Source organism: Anguilla rostrata, chromosome 2 (genome assembly GCF_018555375.3).
Source record: "Anguilla rostrata isolate EN2019 chromosome 2, ASM1855537v3, whole genome shotgun sequence".
Classification (NCBI taxonomy): Eukaryota; Metazoa; Chordata; class Actinopteri; order Anguilliformes; family Anguillidae; genus Anguilla; species Anguilla rostrata.
The window spans coordinates 58304211-58323022 of record NC_057934.1 but is presented as its reverse complement, the minus strand read 5'-3'; the positions used below and the strand labels follow the sequence as shown (position 1 = coordinate 58323022).

At 40.6% G+C, this 18812-nt stretch overlaps 1 protein-coding gene across 2 annotated transcripts; it reads left to right on the top strand.

Moving 5' to 3' along the window:
- The first annotated feature begins 7174 nt into the window (after nt 1-7174).
- Nucleotides 7175-13078, top strand: LOC135248636 (uncharacterized). Of its 2 annotated transcripts, none has more exons than XM_064323455.1 (8): nt 7175-7520; nt 7956-8023; nt 8348-8482; nt 8753-8828; nt 9566-9692; nt 10335-10426; nt 10867-11020; nt 11440-13078. In XM_064323455.1, exons 2-8 carry the CDS (start codon nt 7963-7965, stop codon nt 11947-11949), a joined length of 1155 nt encoding a protein of 384 aa, XP_064179525.1. In that variant the 5' UTR covers nt 7175-7520; nt 7956-7962; the 3' UTR covers nt 11950-13078. The 2 variants fall into 2 exon arrangements, with proteins under 2 accessions (XP_064179525.1, XP_064179524.1); XM_064323454.1 differs by having other exon boundaries at nt 7179-7520; nt 8753-8831.
- The last annotated feature ends 5734 nt before the right edge of the window (nt 13079-18812 follow it).

The window sequence follows — 18812 nt, the reverse complement described above, 5'->3', positions numbered from 1 at the left end:
AGGAGTACCAAAACAATTTTATGAAATGCTTAATACTGACCGGAACAATACTCATTAGGAACAATCAAATTGTATCAAATTGGACAATATAAATGTTAAATGAATATAAAATGTCTAGGCCAGGTTTAAGTAAAAAATGTAATCTTAAACTTCTGTCCTGGACAGCTGCAAAGTCTGCTAGTTATATAGTATGTGTGCTTCAGCACTTCATTTCTTAAAATCTGCGTAATTTCAGGCTTTAATTGGCTGAAGATAAATGTGGCCCTAAGTTGAAGACATAGAAACAAAACAATAACACACACACAATATTCACACCCAGCTAATTTTAAACTTTTTCACATGAAATAATTACTGTGGCACGGTAATTTAGCACTGATTGAAAGATGTGAAAGAAGGAATGTTCGACCAACCAAGTATACAGTAATATGATTGGACTATTCCTCTTATGATGCATATAATCGGCATAACCACACTATGACCCTAACCAAAATCTAACCAAGGATCATTGTTTTGAATATGGTGCACACGTAAACATGATGATTGATTAGTTAAAGAGTGCTGATTGAAAGTAAACCAACCAAAGCCTGCAGACACTGCAGCCCCCTACAACTTGAGATTGAGGTCCCTGGTCTATACGGTGGATATTTGTGTGTGAAACGTGCTGGAGACGACATGAATACTCGTGAGTCATTAATTCAGCATTGCGGACATGGGCATTTTCTTGACTCACAGCCAGCATGAACATGAATCCCATCAAGGGTTGGTAAGGGGGAGAAAACATGCATTGACTGCATTGTGGGAAGGGTATTCTGTCACAGTTCAGTATTCAATGATTGAATCATTCTGTGGGGTAGGCTTAGGGTTGCCAGGTGTCCAGGTTTCAAATTGTTTTAAAAAATGTACAGGTCCTGTTTGTGATCCCGACTGGACAATGTCCAGTGTGAGTAATTGATGGAAGAAATTTAGCAGTAGTTCGTAATTAACTTGTGTGTCCAAGACTCCCCAGTCAGATAAAATGGCCCCCTGGTCTGACATTGGTTCAGTAGGGACCTGTGCCCCCCCACCCCCCTTCCCTCCCCCCGGGTCTCAACCTCACGTGCCATCACGCCTCCACCAGTGTTATACATTGACACATTAAAAATATGGCAACCCTAGATAGCCTCTTAAGCTAGTCAACAAGGAATACCAGACCACCCCAAGACACATAACATATATGTGTCTTATATCTTAACATATAACATAACTTTAGCTGTTCTATTACATTAGCTTAATAATTGAGAACTTCACAGCAACAGACAAATTCATCCTTTATTGCATTAAGCTACTTCTTTTCTTTATTTGAAATTAAAATTGAAATTGAAATTTTAATGTCCCACAAATCCTGTTTATTGATCAGCCATTAAGGACTAAATAAGGGGACATGGGCAATTACCTCTGCTTACAACCGTATGGGAATGGAATTCAGTGCAATATATTGTACATATGTGGATATTGACGTAATGTAATGAGAGATATACTTGTAGCAATGTATTTTGATGTCTGAATGTGTGTGCTCCATATGCATTCGGCCTGTTCTCCTTGCCCCTGTCCAACCAACACCCCCCTCCCCCCCACCCCCTTAGGTCTTAGGAACACTTCCCGGCCCAGCTGGCCAGTGGTGAAATTTTAGGGGGGATTTGACGGGATTAAAGAGAGGTGGAGTGGGTAGCTCAGGCATCTGGATTTGGAAACGTGATACAGGCTTGGTCTTAAGCAGCAAGGCCGGACCAGGGAGCCAGAGCTTCCACAGGGCCCTGCGTCAGGTTCGGATTAAGAGAGCGGGACGGGTCCCGGATCCAGACCTCGCCAAGGCGACAGAAATCAATTTTACTGTGCATGTATACGTTATTTATCCATGTGAGTCACGCTGAAATAGACACCTGCAACGCCGTACCCATCAAACAGGAAGAGTTTGAATCATTTTACAGATCTCTCAATGCAATTAATTATTTTCATTACGTTACATTAATTTCCCAGACACTTATCCTGAGCGCCTTAAAATCAGAGGACAGAAGTGCATCCACTTCTGCCAACGCAGAACCATAATACAAATAGTAGATTAGTACAGAGCTGATGTCTACATGAACCAGAGGTGTCAAATCTTATCCCAAAAGGGCCAGTGTGGGAGCAGGTTATTCTTTTGAATTCTTTTAAATTCGTTTTTTTTTTTTTGGACATCCAATAATAGCTGCTGGGTAGAGGCGAAGGCTTGAATGAAAAACGATATATGGCTCTGCTGTTTCCGCCATATATCAACAATGTTTCAATCCGGTGTGGATCTTAATCAGAGCAAACCAAAAAAACTTTTTCTGGAGAAGCCATCATGCTTTTTAAATGAACTCCACCCAAAAATCGCCAAGATGCAAGTTGACACAATAACAAAATTGCATTTCATATCACGATCCTTTCATTATTGTAGTTTTTTGTGTAGTGTCTTTAAGACATCATAAATAGCTTACATTACATTGTAGGCATTTGGCAGAGATTCTTATTCAGAACAACTTACACAACATATGCATTTTTACATAGTATCCATTTTATACAGCTATATATACACGGAAGCTAGGTTAAGTATGTTGCTACAAGGCTACCAAGGCTGCAATCTTTAGGGTACAAGACCTAACCATTTTACTACACCATCAGTGTTTTCGGTGTAAGGATTTGATTGGACACTCTTGGGCAAAGCTGTGTGAGAGAGGGAGGGGTGGAGTTGAGCACCCCCCCAGGCTACTTTGCTATGGCAGGAATGTCCAAATGAATTGGGGATGGGGATGGGGATGGGGATGGGGGTGGGTGGGAGAAGGCTGGGTGGGGTTGCAGCATTTGCACTGTCAAATGTCAAATGCGCTGACAGCAAGATTCCCTCTCACCCTGCAACCGCGGCGGTGTAATCTCAAAAATGTGCCGTAGAGCCCCCAATCCCACAACCCCCCAGCCCTCCTCCACGCCCTTCACCTAAAGGAAACTGGCGTGCTTCTCAGGCCCAAAGAAGGCTGGACGAAACAGGGGAAAGGGGCGCACATTCAGAATACTCTGAATACTTCAGCCACTTCGAAATGGCTGGCAATGTAGCGTAACGGCTACGGAACAGGGATCGCGGCTCCAAGGTTCTAAGTTCCATTCCCAGGGAGAGCACCGCTGTGGAACTATTAAGCAGAGCCATTTAACTTGAGTTAATCCAGTAAATGCACAGCTGTATAAATTTATGATGTTTAGTGGGGGTTTAGGCCAGGACGAACTCTGTGATGCGTGTTGCGACAAATCCTTTGTAAAATGTGCTATATATATATCAAACTTGATTGGTTGATATCCATGGATCGATATTCATAAGTGTAATGATTACAGATTGCATGCAGGGCTCTTGGGTTCTCCTACATAAATGCCACTGATGATTTCCACAGTTTTTTTGCTTAAGAAGAGACAGAATCAGTTATTCCAATTTAAGAGTGACCTCATGACTCAAAAACCCGGTAAGAATAATGTGCAATCCACCTCTGTCTTGTGAGGTTCACAAAATAAGTGACAATATAAGAGGTTTAATTTAACAGCAATGTGCCATTTACACGAGGAAACCAGTTACCCGGAGCATTGAGAAGCACACCGATAGCGCAGCTGGGAGGAAGTACTTCAGTAAAGGTGAAGGAGAAAAGAGAGAGCGAAAGGAATGAGAGAGAGAAAGGGAGGAAGAGAGATTTCCTGCTCAAATGTGAATATTCTCAGACCTGCAGCAGGGCTCAAAGCACTTCAGTCAGCCTGGACAGAGGACAGCCACTCTCCCGTTAGAGATTTCTGTTAAAATGTGACGGGACCTTCACAAGCCACCAACACCCCCCCCCCCCCACCCCCCCCCCACCCCCACGTACACAAGCTCACATTTTACACAAGCAAGATTTTATATTGTTGGAATTGTAATTGTTTTTTTCTATGGAATATTAACAAAATCTGAATGTGCACTTTAAGGTTGATGTGTTGGTTTTTTTTTTTTGTTGACCATACATCTGTGTACATGTGTACAAATACAGAACTTTTTTGCTCCTGCATATTTTCAATGCTAACAAAGGTAATAATACACCAATTTCTTTAGTTATTTAGACTAGAACTAAATTTAAATTAATCTTACACTTAAGCATTCATCTCCTTCAGCTTCAAAACATCCTTTTTCTTCTTCAGAATTTTTAAGGTGGAGTACCTACCAAATGTGGGCCACTGCTGCCCCCTGGTGTATGAGAACATACTGTAAGCAGTAGGCTGCATTAAAACTGAAGGCAACAGGTGACCAGACAAAAGGCAGAACCACTCGACAACAATCAATCAAGTTAATTTTTCTATAGAGCCTCAAGGTACCCAAATTTTTTATTTAAAGCCACGACAGTTCACATTCTTGAACATGCATTCAATTTACATAGCTTTTACATTTTACTGGTCTAATTTAGATTAAATACCTTCTTCAAGGGTACAATGGCAGTGCCCCCACCTTGGAATCAAACCTGCAACCTCGGAATCAAACCTGCAACAACACCACTCGTTAGATAGGATAGGTGGGGTCTGGGGTACCCATGATTTCTGTGCTTCTTGCCTCCTGTCATTCCAGTCTTGATGACTGGATTCTTGGAGTCCTTGTTTAGTGTTAACTTGGCTTGTTCTACATTTTAAATGAGACAATACAGCAAAGAGTGTTTAAACCTGAGCAGCTCAAAAGACAAACAATCTTGTGTTTTTCCAAGAGTCACACACGGAAAAGGTAATGAATAAAGATGTGAAGGAAAATCTGTACATTACATTCACAAAGAATCAATTTCAAAACAAAAACAGTCAAATTGGCACACTACATGGCCTACAGTATGTGGTCACCTGTCATCAAACATCTCTACCAAAATTATGGGTATTAAAATTGAGTTGGTTCACACTGTGCTGCTACAAACAACCTCCACTCTTTAGGGAAGGCTTTATGCAAGATGTTGGAGCACTGCTGCAGGGATTTGTTTCCATTCAGCCAGCAGAGCATTAGTGATGTTGGGCACTGATTGGGCAATTAGGCTGTTGGCTTTCCAATTGTTCTCAAATGGGTTGGATGGGGTTTAGGCCAGGGCACTGTGCAGGCCAGTAAATTTCTTTCACACCATTTACAACAAAACTGTTTCTATACGGACCTCGCAGTGTGCCCGGGGACACTGTCATGCTGAAGCAGGAAAGGGTCTTCCCCAAAATGTTGCCACAAAGTTGGAAGTACAGAATAGTCTAGAATGTCAATGAATTAAGATTTGTATTCACTGGAACTAAGGGGCCTAGCTCAAACCATGAAAAACAGCCCTGGGCCAAGGGATGTCCAGATACTTTTGGTCATATTGTGTATGAAACATTAAATTGAAATTCAAATATTTAGAGGACAGTAAGAACACCTGTATGAATATTTACATTGTTTTCATGTCAGTATTTCCCATTGGATTGTTGTTCGAAATGAAACTGACTTATATAAGATTATTAACAGTGTTTTTGATTACATATTACAACTTACAGATATTGCTGACTGTCTAGTGATCTAGCCTTAATCGACTGGAATGTGATTTCATTCAAGAAACTGGACATTGCTAAAGCTTACTGTTATCCACAGTGGACTTTATCATCGTAACAGAACGTGTACTGAGGGCACTTCATTTGCAGGCTGCAGAACTTTTATATACACTCTTCACACACAGAACTTTGGGCACACTCGACAAATTACAGTCGCACGAGTAATACTGATACAGAATTCTGAAAAGAGTATCAAAAACATAATTAGTTTTTTCAGTCATTTCCATAATTAGTTCACTAGAGGTTGCTCAGCCTTGAACATTCAAAATTCAAACATCAAAACTGATGATTAAAAAGGCTCATAGTTCAAATATATTATTGTGCATTGTTAAATTGTTCAAACACAATGCACAAACTCAAATTTTGTGTGTGTGTGTGTGTGTGTGTGTGTGTCCTTTTGGGAAAAAATAGAAGCTCAAATTGGTGTTGAGTTTCACAATGGCATACTTTCTCATATCAAATTATTTCCCTTCCACAATCCAACATCTACAATACTGATGATAAAATAATTCTCATATACTTCAAAATTAATTTTGAAGTTATTTAATAAAAACTTTGTTGATATTCACTAGACCATATGTTATACTGAGCTGAGGTGACTGTGAGTATTCCATAAACTTTGGGCCTAAATATTGCAGTTGACAGTCATTTTCTGTGAGAAAACTATTTGGTTTGATACAATTCAACATTAGCTGGCGGCATAATACACTGCAATCAATGCCTACAATAAGTTCTTCTTTCTTTTTCTTATTAGCTGAAAAGAATAATCTTTAATTTTTGTTTTCATACAGTAACTAGGACAAAAGAAATATACTAATACTGTACATTGTACAGTACTAAAACTGCTTATATATTCCCTATGAATAAAAATGTCACCAACACATCACAACACATTGAACATGTTTTTTAATTCCTTGAATCTTTCGAATATATTCTCGAAATATGTCGACTTTAATAAGGAAGTAGGCTATGTCAATTTCATTCTGGAAAACCTTAGACTTTATTCTTGAATAGCCAAATTTAAGTTTGTTTGTTTTTTTGTTTTTTTAAACTTTATTATCTTCGACTTTAATCTCGCTTCTTATTATGATTCTTTTATCCAGGCTACTATTCTGTAAAACAGGTAACCACTACAGAGCAAAATATAAACTCACCCTGATGAAAAAAAAAAGTCTCCTTAATTTTTATGGGCAGGAAACTTTTAATGCATTACGAATATTAGTAAGCTATTTATATAGGCTATTCAATGTAAGACTTACCGAAATCTGCTAAACGTGACTACGCCGTTTCCATCTGTAGAAACTACAAGGAGCAAAAAGCGATTTCCGTTTTGCAAACTCGACTTCGCAGATTTAATATCCTATAAATAGCAGGTACTAGTAGCCTAATGTGAACCATCGAAGTACGCAGAGCAAGCGAGTCGTTCCGCGGTAGCCTATTTGCAGTAAGTGAAACTGCCTGATTACAGATTGCGTTTGAGGTATTGTTTTTTCCAATTGGCAGGAAAAGGCGGTGTTGTCATCGCCGCTCGAAAAAAAAAGTTTATCTGCAAGCGACTGCGCGGGATATTTAAAGCAAAAAACGTGCAGGTGAAACTAATGTCGAATATTTATTTTTATAAGTAATTTTGAAACTAATGTATCATGAACACACAATCTATTATCAAAAATATTAATGAATATAACTGTAACGATAAAGAGCTTTATTTATGGACAACGCCAGTTTTCTGGGTAGCTGCGTAGCCTACATGACACGCGTGCGTCTTTTTTGGCGGGATTATTTTTCGCGGGAAATAATTTGCGATACGGAACAGTGTATCTGATCGTGCAGCACTGCATTGCTGCACAGATAACAAGGACGTCCTGCATGTAATTTTGTCCCGCCGGTGCCATAATAATTCATTCCGCGAGGTATGTACAACGAAATAGCTATGTGCAATTCTACTTCTTCATATGAAGTAGCCTATGCGTTTACTTACACTGTAAGAATTCCGGTTTACATTTGAGCTGTTTAGAATTAGATTCCTTCGGTAGCCTACTTAACAGTTTTTTTTTCACTGATATTTTCTACGGCGTAGGCCATGTGCTGTAAACCTAGACTGTGTTTATCGTAGATATTTATTTCTTTTATGTACAATGTTTTAGGACTTGTATGAAATATCAAATCAGTGCAGTTAATGATTTTAATATGTTATATTGGGTCTGATAATTTGAAGCGCACATAGTTGGGGATTCGTTTTTTCGAATGCAATATTTGGTAAATGGACTGCATATTTGAATGCTTGTGTGTGTGTTGGGCTGCCCACTACGGTCAGAGTGCATTATTCCTGTTTTCTTTCGTGTCAGAAACGCAATGAGCAAGTGTGACTCAGCTTCCAGCCCAGCAGCTGGGACTGATGGAGTTAGAGGTCCTGGTGAGTTGACTGATTCCTGGTAGTTAACTGTTCTTTGCATGTAAAAGTGCAATCATCTGCGAAATACCTCATTGTAATGTATTTCCTTTCGGATTGGTATTGCATGCATTGTGATTTACTGAACTTTACTGAACTTAGCCAGTTAGCCAGGTCTGGCACTGTCGCTTACCAAAGTCATTTGCGTTTCTATGTACTTACTCATTGCAAGTTGCTCTCGACAAGAGCATCTGGTACAATAACGACTGATTTCGTGCACACTTTGTGTAAAAATGGGTAGTTGTTTTAGTTTTTTAAAAATGGTGCCTTTTTAAACTGATTTTGCAGAGAAACCTCCTGGTCTCGGTGACCATCTTCCTTGCAACATAGAGAATAAAAACGGAATCACCATTTCACCTACTTACAATCGCTGTGTTTTTGGAGGTTATGTTTCCAACACCATGAACACCACCTTCAACACTGGTAATGGTCTTTTGTTAATTTATTTATTTATTTATTTATATATATATATATATATATACACACAGTATAATGTGTAGCACGTGTCGTTCTGTTACTTTCTTTAATATTGCGTTGAAAGGTTGCATGATGACATCAGCTTATGAATAGTTCTCTATTTATATATTGGCAATCATTATTTTACAATAATGAAATCATTTCATCCTGGTTTACTAATGGTGTGCTACACTGCCATACACAGCCTTGGCTTAATGACCCAAAATGTGTTTTTAGGTGGACCAGAGCCAGCTTCTCCCTCTACAGGTGTAGGGTTAGGGATGAACAGAGGACAGGCTGCAAGCAAACATTCGTGGTAAGATGTTTCTTTAAATTGGAGTGAAGGCTCAGTGGGGTCTAGGAGGCTAACTGTGGGTTCACAGAGCTCATTTCAATTGTTTATTTGACTTCCGAGGTGTCAAATAACAAATAACCATCCAATTTCTAGCCAATGAAAATACCCAAGCTTAATCTCCAAACTTCTTAGAGTAATAAAATATTACTTACTTAAATTTAATTTTATTTTCCCTTAGTTTAAAAAAAAAGAGAACAGTTAATCACCAAAACAATTTTATTTAGGGGGAATTCTCTCCTATGTGACCCCCAGCAGATATCCAATTGTAGCCGATATCAAATCAGAAATGAATATGGTACAGGCTAATTCAGCTAGCTGTGTAATTTTTGTTTGTTTAAAATAGCTTGTTGCCTGATGTTATTTTACTAGCTAGCTAGCAGTACATCCAAGATAGGAATTGATGGGTGATGAACCAACTGAGCTAAAGAATTAATATTAACAAATACATATATTCAAGTCACGTTTATTCTATAAAGGGTTGTTGATGTAAGCTGCTGATTTAAGCATGAAAACTACTCTTTCAGAGTGTTACACAGGATTACCGGGGAATATTTGCTGGGCAGGTGGTTGGGTCTTCAGCTGTTCTCAAAGGGAGTGATGTCATCAGTACGGCGTCATGTGCACACTATAGATCATTGCAATCAGCACTGTTGGGTCTTTCTTCAATGTTTAAAACGCATCCATGGTGACCCTAGGGCGCACACTGGTGTTGGAGATGCTGATGACGGTGACAGCAGCACGAGAAAGCGAAGAAGAGTGGACCCTGATACCCTAGGAGCTAAAGATGTGGCCTCCACAGAACCAGGCCAGGACAGCAGACAGGTAAGGGAATTCACTGCTATTAACATTACAGGCACTCGGCACACACTGATCCAGAGCGATGGACAGTATTAGCCATGCTAAATGTTGCGGTACTGAGATGGCACGCAGTTCCATTCATTATCTGTACGTGTAATGTTAACCTGACAAACAGCAATTTGTATTGTAACAGAAGAAGGTATGACAAGACATCTTACACAGCTATGCCTATAACATTACTTATAACATTATCCAAAAGGAAATCCAGATGTCCTGGAGGACTGCAATATCTGCAGGTTTTGCCAGTTTCTTTCCCACGTATAATCAACCTTTATATAGCTTGATATCATTTTGGTAGGTTTTAACACAATTAAAAAATAAACTGTCATGCTCAGCAAAACAGGTTTTCCAGTGTGGCAGTGGAATGCAATCCCCATCCAGCCTTCCCAACATCTCAAAGCCTTCATAGTCGGACATTTTGTAATGGGAAACATGGCTGTGGAGATACAAGTTAAAATGTGGGACCGTTGTACACACACATGAATTGCTTGATTGACAGACAGCCGATGTACTGATGATTGATTTTGATGTTGTTAAGGTAATGGAAAGTAGCTGAGGGAATGGATGTATTTCAGTGTTTTTAAATTAAAGTTTATGTGCGGACAGGTGGCGCCAGAGGACGGTAACGTGAATCAGAAGTCCGTGAGATTCGGCAGTTTTGAACAGCATGGATCATCTCTGAGTGAACAAAATGAGAAGTAAGAATAGTACACATGACAATTGGTTATGTTCCTTCTGTACTAATCAAATTTGCGTTTCAAATCAAACTATGGGGCAAAATTCACGATTTCTGCATTTGTTCCATGTGTTTTTTTTTTTGTTTTTTTTTTTTAAGTGACATTGTCCTGGATTACAGCTGGGCCATTCAATGAGTCGAGTCCCCCTTTCCAAGTCAGTATAAGTACTGGGACAAATGACAATCAGCTGCTTCAAAATTTCACAGGATTACCATATATTTATAAATTGAATAATTACCAAGACAAATGCAGAAATTGTGAATTTAGCCTCGTAGTCATTGTTTGATTTGAAATACAAATTTGATTTGTGGAAAAATAAGGAAAACAGGAAAAACAACTGTCTCAGTAGTTTTGCAGTAAACTTATGTGGCTTTATGTTTTTTAAATTTTATTTTAATTAGGACTCCAGACAATCCTATTCCGCCTCCATGTCCATGCATAGAGAAAAGGGCACTGCCCTCCAGCACAATTCCACATTTTAAGCCTGCAAAGGCCTTGAAGTTTGACATCCCAAAAGAAAATCTACAAATCAGCGATGAAATGGAAGATCCGATAGTGAGTAAAACCTTTGGAATTATTTGTAATGATTTAATACTTTTGTAGCATGTTTGTTTTAAAAACATTTTTAACAGATTGTTGAGTGTTACTGCCAAGTGCATTTTGGCACACAAGTTTAACTGGCACAGCGTAGAATACACTTAACATGGGGTCATTCATTACATTACATTACATTATAGGTATTTAGCTGACGCTCTTATCCAGAGCGACTTACAACAGAGTACATTCAGTGCCACTCGGAAATGATGAATAGTAAATCCTGATGAACTTTTACAGCGATATCCGAGCAGGTTGGGCAGCTGCTTTAGCTCATTTGGGATGGAGTGACAACGATACAATACCCGTTTAAAAAAACTGATAGGTGAGAGACGAGGGAGCTGATAATGTGGCTTATAACATTGTTTTTGTATTGCCAGGTGGGTGTGGCCATGAGAATAGTGGAAGACCGACACAGAGTCCGTGGAACGACAGAGAGAGGAAAGAATGGCGATGTGGTCAGCCCTGGGACCGCAGGGAGTGGGTCAGGGCAGATTCGCGATTGCCGCGGCTTGGTGCCTGAGGTGGATGATCCAGTGGAAAGGGTTGTGGGTGAGGTGATTGCGGCAGATGTAAAAATGGTCTTTGTCTGCCCTGAGAAGCATGAGATTCACCGTGTAAACGAAGATCCAGTGAAAGTGAAATGCAATGAATGTGACATCCACTACAAAAAAACAAAAATGACCGTCCTCCTGGAGGGAACCATTATGATTGAACGTGACCATGGAAAGAAGTTCAAACTAAATGACAGAATTCTTAGGTCATTCATAGATTGTGACTCTGTAGGAATAAATTCTATTACCGATCAACTACTTTATTCAAAAACTGTCAGCTTGACAGTTAAGAATAACGAGGTACTGCATGCTGTGAGGGTGGGTGATATGGCCTAAAATTCATATCACAATATGAAGTCCATCCATCCATCCATCCATTATCTACACCCGCTTATCCTGGGCAGGGTCGCGCGGGAGCTGGAGCCTATCCCAGCGTGCATTGGGCAAGAGGCAGGAATACACCCTGGACAGGCAGCCAATCTATTGCAGGGCACACACACGCTTATACCTATGGGCAATTTAGCCTACCTGCATGTCTCTGGACTGGGAGGAAACCGGAGTACCTGGAGGAAACCCACGCGGACACAGGGAGAGCGTGCAAACTCCACACAGAAAGGCACAGGCCGAGGTTCGAACCCACGACCCTCTTGCTGTGTGGAAACAGTGCTACCCACTGCACCACCGTGCCATATATCATGATGTAAACTTTAAAAAAATGAAAATTTGAATCATAACTTGGGTTATATAAAACCCTATTGGTGTGGTGGACACCGGACACAATTAACTGGAACAGCTCATTCTTATTTCACAGGGTTCCAGCTGTATTGCAGTAGTTACACCTCAGGTTTTAACCCCAGCTAAGCACGCTGCAGTTGACCGAGTAGTTTTTTGTTTATTTTTTTGGGGCTGTGCTTCTTTGATAAGCACTAAGGGAGCTGAACACATACCAGCCCGGATTGGGGTTGCCAGATTTACAATTTGAAGTGAAATTGTGAACAAAGTCTGATCGGGGAAGCAACGTTGGAACTGGGGGCGGTGGGGGGGGGGGGGTGGGAGTCATTGACACAACGGTTCACAAGAAAGTAACGGGAAATTTCCTCCAGCAATGACTCCACAAACCAGACCTGTAAAAATTATTTGAAAATTTGACATTCTAGTTGAAAAAATTGATTTCTGGCAACCCTGCCCCTGATACAATCAGGAAAGTGAGGTCTGTCTGCCATCTTTCTCTTTCCTTTAACTTTTTTCCTTTTTGTTTGTTCCTAGTTTTTTTTTTTTTTTTTTTGCCTGGAAAGATCTTTAATTGGTTTTTATGGTGTGTCCGTTACTTCTCCGTTGCTGGTCTACGACTTGGTACAACACTCTTCTAATTCTAATTCTATAGAACTGTATGAACTGTACAGATGTTTAACGTGATCGGACATTAATATATTTCGATGTAAATAAATATTTTTTTACAACAGTGCCTTGGTTTCTGTGTGGCTGATTTTATGTCGAAAGGCTATATGCTATATCTTAATGCTAAAGCTGTTCTTTGGGGATCTTCTTTTAAAGTTGAAAACTATTTTCTATTTTTCCCTGACCATAGCTCTGCAGTTCTAAAGAATTTTATTGGAAGTTAACCAGCTGCCTTGTATTCCCTCAGCAGGCAATACGCACCGAAGTAAAGGTATTTATGCAGGAAAAGGTGCAAATGATAGTGGAGCACATGTAATGGAAAAGGTGCACACCTTCACTGCATAAGAAGCCCCATAATTGCACATTACCCATAACCATTGCATGAGGTTCTTTGCACTTCACACTCCATTACTGTAGGATACCCAATGATGGCAGTTTTCCCAAATGTTGTCAGTGTTCTTAACTAATGTGCTGACTGAGCAGTTCACCTGAGTGTGGAATGAGGCATCATCAGAACATGTTAATATTTTTATATTCATATTTTTTGTGCCACAGAAAATGGTTGTGAAAAATAATCCATGTTTGCATTGTATCAAAAAACATGTCAATGATAATTGCTGCACATGTGGGACTGGTTACATTTTATAGTGTAGATCAGCCAGTCCTACTAAGCGACCACAAGCGCTGTCAAGTGAACGGTTAGACAAGCAATGGGGGAAAAATAACTCATCTTATGGCAACTGCAGGTGTCTGTCGGTATGATGCTGGAAGAGCGTCCGCTAAAAACCTGTAATGTAGTTCGACGAATTCTGCTTGTAAGCAAAGGTATCGGCCTTTCAAAAAAATGTTAATAAAATAAAGGAAAGAACACTTGAAATGGGAACCAAAATTAAATATTCTTTTAAAATATATCTGGCACCCAAATAGGGCCTACACTGATCCAATTCCCACCCTATTTTGGAATGTTCCTTCTGCAACCGCGTTCAACCTTAATGTCATGGTTGTCACCTCAATGTAAAAAATAAACAGTTCAAAGAGCCGTACTGTTAAAAATGTGTGATAAGATGCACTGACAAAAAAGCTATGAAAAAAATGGTTAATAAGTAAATAAAACAAGCTATGATATGAAATTACTTTTTATATTATTTCTGTAATTTTTTGTAGTGGTGACTTTGCTGCCCCCTGCTGGTAATCATGTGCTTCTCCCAGTGATTTGGAGTCCTGCTCCAGTGATCAGCTGCTGATGGACTGACTGACTGCCTCCACCTGTCTGTGACCCAGCATACTGTGCTGCAGAAACAGCTGGAAGGAGCTGCATGAAAAATGGGATAACAAAACAAAATGGAGACACTTCCATTTAATTCAACAGAAAGTGGGAATGAGAAGGTCAATTGGAAGAAACAAAGGTAAATAGTGCACAATAAGCAGATTAATGCTCTGACAGGTAATACTGAATATAACAATTACTTACAATTACTGAACAAATATGCAACTGGAGAATGTGAACATGTGTCAGAGGAGAGAGAGAGCAACATGCAATCTTTAAATGTTCAGTTTATTTTAGATAAAGAGAAAGAGAAAGATTTTTGAAGAATAACAAAGGAGGAATGAAGGAAATAAGCTTTATTACAGTTTTTAGTCTGTGCTGTGGAATTTGGAAATGTCGTTTTTGATTAACCTTTTTTACTCTCTTGAAAGAAAAAAAATTAAGATAAGATTTAGATGCAGATCCAGTCCTGGACAGTAGGTGGCAGCAAAGCTCCGTGAAATGGTTTCTATCCACCCATAAAAAACTTTTAATGAACCTACCAAGACAAAAACTTGGCATTAACTCCTGTTTCCTTCTGTCTTCTCTCCTCTCTTCTTTTCAACTGTTCCTGAGTTTTCCTGTATGTCAACAATACATTGACCAAATCTGTGTGATTCCCAGCCTGGCCACTTGGACACATGGAGCCAGAGATCCTGGTGAGTCAATTTCTCACTAGACTTGAATAATAAGCTGCCTTCGCCCTTTGCGCGTAAAAATCATAATCTTTCTAAGCTGCTGTGGATAAGAACATCTGCTAAATGCTAAATGTAATGCAGTCTCTTCAGGAATGTTGTAGCTTGTTAATATTTTATGAACATCAGCTGTATGAATCTGTCATTTCAAATATGGTTCTATGTTGGGATAAGCAAGCACACTGAACTTGCCTGGTCTGTTACCAACGTCTGGCACTGGTGCCTGCACAATTTGTGCGGATACAATTATGTTATTTCTTATTATTATATTATAAGTTGCTCTGGACCAGAGCTTCTGAGAAATTGACTGTAATTTGATGCACACTTGCAGTGCAAAAAAGGATCATTAAAAAAAAAAAAAAAATCTGAGCTGCAAAAGTGAGTCATTCAAAACTGATTTTGCAGGGAAGCCTTCTGGACCCAACTATCTTAAAAAATGTGAAATCAATCACGTTTTCACCTATTCTGAATCAATGCACTATTGGACGTGATTTTACTGCCACCATGAACCTCACTATCAACGCTGATAAAGGTATCGTGTAACGTTTGTCATTTTGCCGCTTTCTTTAATGTTGTGTTGAAGGGTTAAATTACATGTGATTGAGTAATGCTTTATTTATACATAATCAAGGACAATAGTAAACACTAGTGAAATCACTTCATCCTGGTTTACTTATGGTGTTACACTGCTCTACAGGTCCAGAGGTACGGATGAACAGAGGGGGCCAGGCTGTAAGGAAGAGGTCTTGGTAAGATGTTCTTTAAAAATCTGCAGTGATTGCTCACAAGGCAGTGGGGTCTACGAGGCAAATTGTGGGTTCATGTCAGTCATTTATGTGACTACTGAGATTTAGGACCCCCTTGAAAATGAGATGCTACATCTCAAGGGGCTATCCTTTCAATACATTAAATATTTAAAATAACCATCACATTTCTAACCAATGAATACTACTCCACTTTATCGCTAACAATCTCTAACAAAAAGAAAGTTTTGGTTATACATGTCATTTCTGTTATATTTAAACAAGAGAACAAACAGTTAATCACCATCAAAAACTTTATTTTACAGAAATTCCCTACAGGTAGCCGATTACAGCTAATATAAAATCATAAATGAACATTAAACAAGCAAATATAGTATGCCACATAATTTTAGTTTGTATAAATAAGATAGCTGTCTTAAGTTACTTTACTTGCTAGCTAGCTAGCAGTGTATTTAGGATGGGAATAGATAGGTGATGACACTTAGATTACATTACATTACAGGCATTTGGCAGACGCTCTTATCCAGAGCGACGTACAACAAAGTGTATAACCACAACCAGGAACAAGTGTGTTGAAAATCCTAGAGGGAACTACAGTTCCAAGTGCACGGAACGACCCTGTAGTTTAACTTGGACCCTGTAGGTTAATCTGATTAACGCAACAAAAACAGCAACAAAGCAGTCTATGCAAATAAAACAAGCGATAGTTGAGTAGGTACAGGTGCAATAAATAAGTTAACTAAGATAAACAGCTTACCTAGCCACAACCCTAAGATTACGAAGTCAGTTAGAGAGTACAGGTGGGTAGGGAGGGATGGGGAGAGGTGCGGCCTGAAGAGGAGAGTCTTCAGTCGTCGTTTGAAGGTGGTCAGGGTCTCAGCTGTTCTGACTTCCACGGGAAGGTCATTCCACCATCGTGGAGCGGGAAGTGCAAGTGGGACAATGGAGAGGTGCCGGGCGTCCTGAGGTAGCGGAATGGAGGGGTCTGGCAGGCTTGTAGGGTTTGAAGACCAGACAAGCTGCAGCATTCTGAATGAGTAGCAGGGGTCTGATGGCAGATGCCGGTAGGCCAGCCAGAAGAGAGTTGCAGTAGTCCTGGCAGGATAGCATCATTGCTTGGACCAGGAGCGGAGTTGAGTGGGTGGTGAGAAAGGGGCGGATTCTCCGGATGTTGTACAGAAAGAATCTGCACGCCCCGGCTTACCACTGCAATGTTCTTGGAGAGGGACAGCCTGTTGTCCATCACCACTCCAAGATTCTTGGCACAGGGTGATGATGTCTAACTTAAGTTGGATAGATCTAACTTAATATCTCTAACATTAACAAATGATCCTATTTAAGTCATATTTAAGAGTCAAACAGACTTTTACACAATATTCAGTTCAAGCATTAATCTGGCCAAATAGGAGAGTTCACACAGAGAAAAATAACAGTTTCTGTATGAAGGCTCTCTGAACGCTAGAGAGCCTTCTCTTTATACGTTTACGCTTCATAGGCGTGTCTCGCATAAAATATAATCTTCTCCCCCTCCTTTACATCTTTAGGTTCAGCAAAACACATCTTTTAAGGGAGCGGTGAGAGGTACATTTGTAATTTTCTGTTTACGGTTTCTTATTGCTGTGGCTAAGCATCATTTTTCTATCACACTTTCCATGCAGGGCAGGGAACCGGGGCTTCACCTGTTCTCAAAGGGAGTGATGTCACCTGTACAGTGTCACGTGTGAGTTCTAGGTCAGTGAGTCAGTAATCAGTGTTTCAAACGCATTCTTAACGGTGACCCTAGGGCACACACTGGTTCTGGAGATGCTGGTGGTGGTGAGGGCAACAAGAGAAAGCACAGAAGAGTGGACCCTGATACCCTAGGAGCTAAAGATGTGGTCTCCACAGAACCAGGCCAGGACAGCAGACAGGTGAGGGAATTCACTGCTATTAACATTACAGGCACTCGGCACACACTCTAATTCAGAGCGATGGACAGTCGTGCAGATCATCAGTGTTCAGGAAGACAATAATGCGTTATTGCCAAGAAGGCACAGAGGCCCATTTTATGATCACCAGGTGTAGCATTAACCAAACAACAATTTGTATTGTAGCCAAAGACGGTACCACAAGACAGATAGCCTATCTGAAAGCTTTCTGGAAAAGACTGGTGCATAAGTTAGCAAAAGCTAGCTAAACGTAATCTCATTTCACCTCCAGAAAACATTAATCCTGCCATGAATCCGCAACAAAATCAAAACAATAAGGCTTTTTTTTTTGGTTCAACTGCTGTGTCTGTTTGGCCAGAAGGGCGGAGTAAAGTCAGAGACAGTGCCCTTGGACACCGTGAACACCGCTGAGCTGGGAGCACATCAGAAGTCACACACCCTACAACCGAGTTCAGCCCGAGCTGGTCACCCTGCTTAAAGACTTCCTGGCTGCCCAGCAGAGAAGGGTGGAGGGCCTAGCAGAGGAGATACGGGTGCTGAAAAACTCCATCTTGGCGGTGCCTCTGTTCGCCGCTGAGGTGACCCGCCAAAGCAGACAGTCATCCAGCGCGTCACCACAGGAAAGGCCACGGCGACAGGTTCTCACCCCAGGACCGCGGCAGCAGTACCGAACGGCCTCCTCGACCTCCACCGCCCACACAGCCCTCGCAGAGAGAGCGCTCAACCGAACGGCATCGACAGCCCAGCACGTGAGGAGGGGGGAGTCAGAGACGCCATCTTAACAGCAGGGTGAGGATGACATCGAAACCTACTTGGTGCAGTTTGGGAGGGTAAAGACAAGGCGGATGGCTACGTTCGTTTGAATTGAGTTCAGTTCTGTGTCTCTCCTGAGACGTACCGCCAATGGTTTCTGGACAGCCACCATTCCTGCCGCTTGAAGTTCTACTCCATGACACCAGAACCTGGGCAAAAGAGCATGAGCCAGACAGTGGACTGACAGTGGTAAAACTGGACATGCGGTGCACCAAAAACCTTCACGTCCATGTTACGGGGGCTCCACAGACGGGAGAAACTTTGTTCGAGGCGAAATGGTGGACATCATGTGAAC

Excerpts from the sequence above, each read along its gene's own strand:
- LOC135248636 (XM_064323454.1), top strand. The coding sequence starts at position 7,963 with ATGAGCAAGTGTGACTCAGCTTCCAGCCCAGCAGCTGGGACTGATGGA. Across the intron at positions 8,483-8,752 it reads GAACACCACCTTCAACACTG|GTGGACCAGAGCCAGCTTCT; the intron begins GTAATGGTCTTT and ends ATGTGTTTTTAG. Across the intron at positions 9,693-10,334 it reads CAGGCCAGGACAGCAGACAG|GTGGCGCCAGAGGACGGTAA; the intron begins GTAAGGGAATTC and ends ATGTGCGGACAG.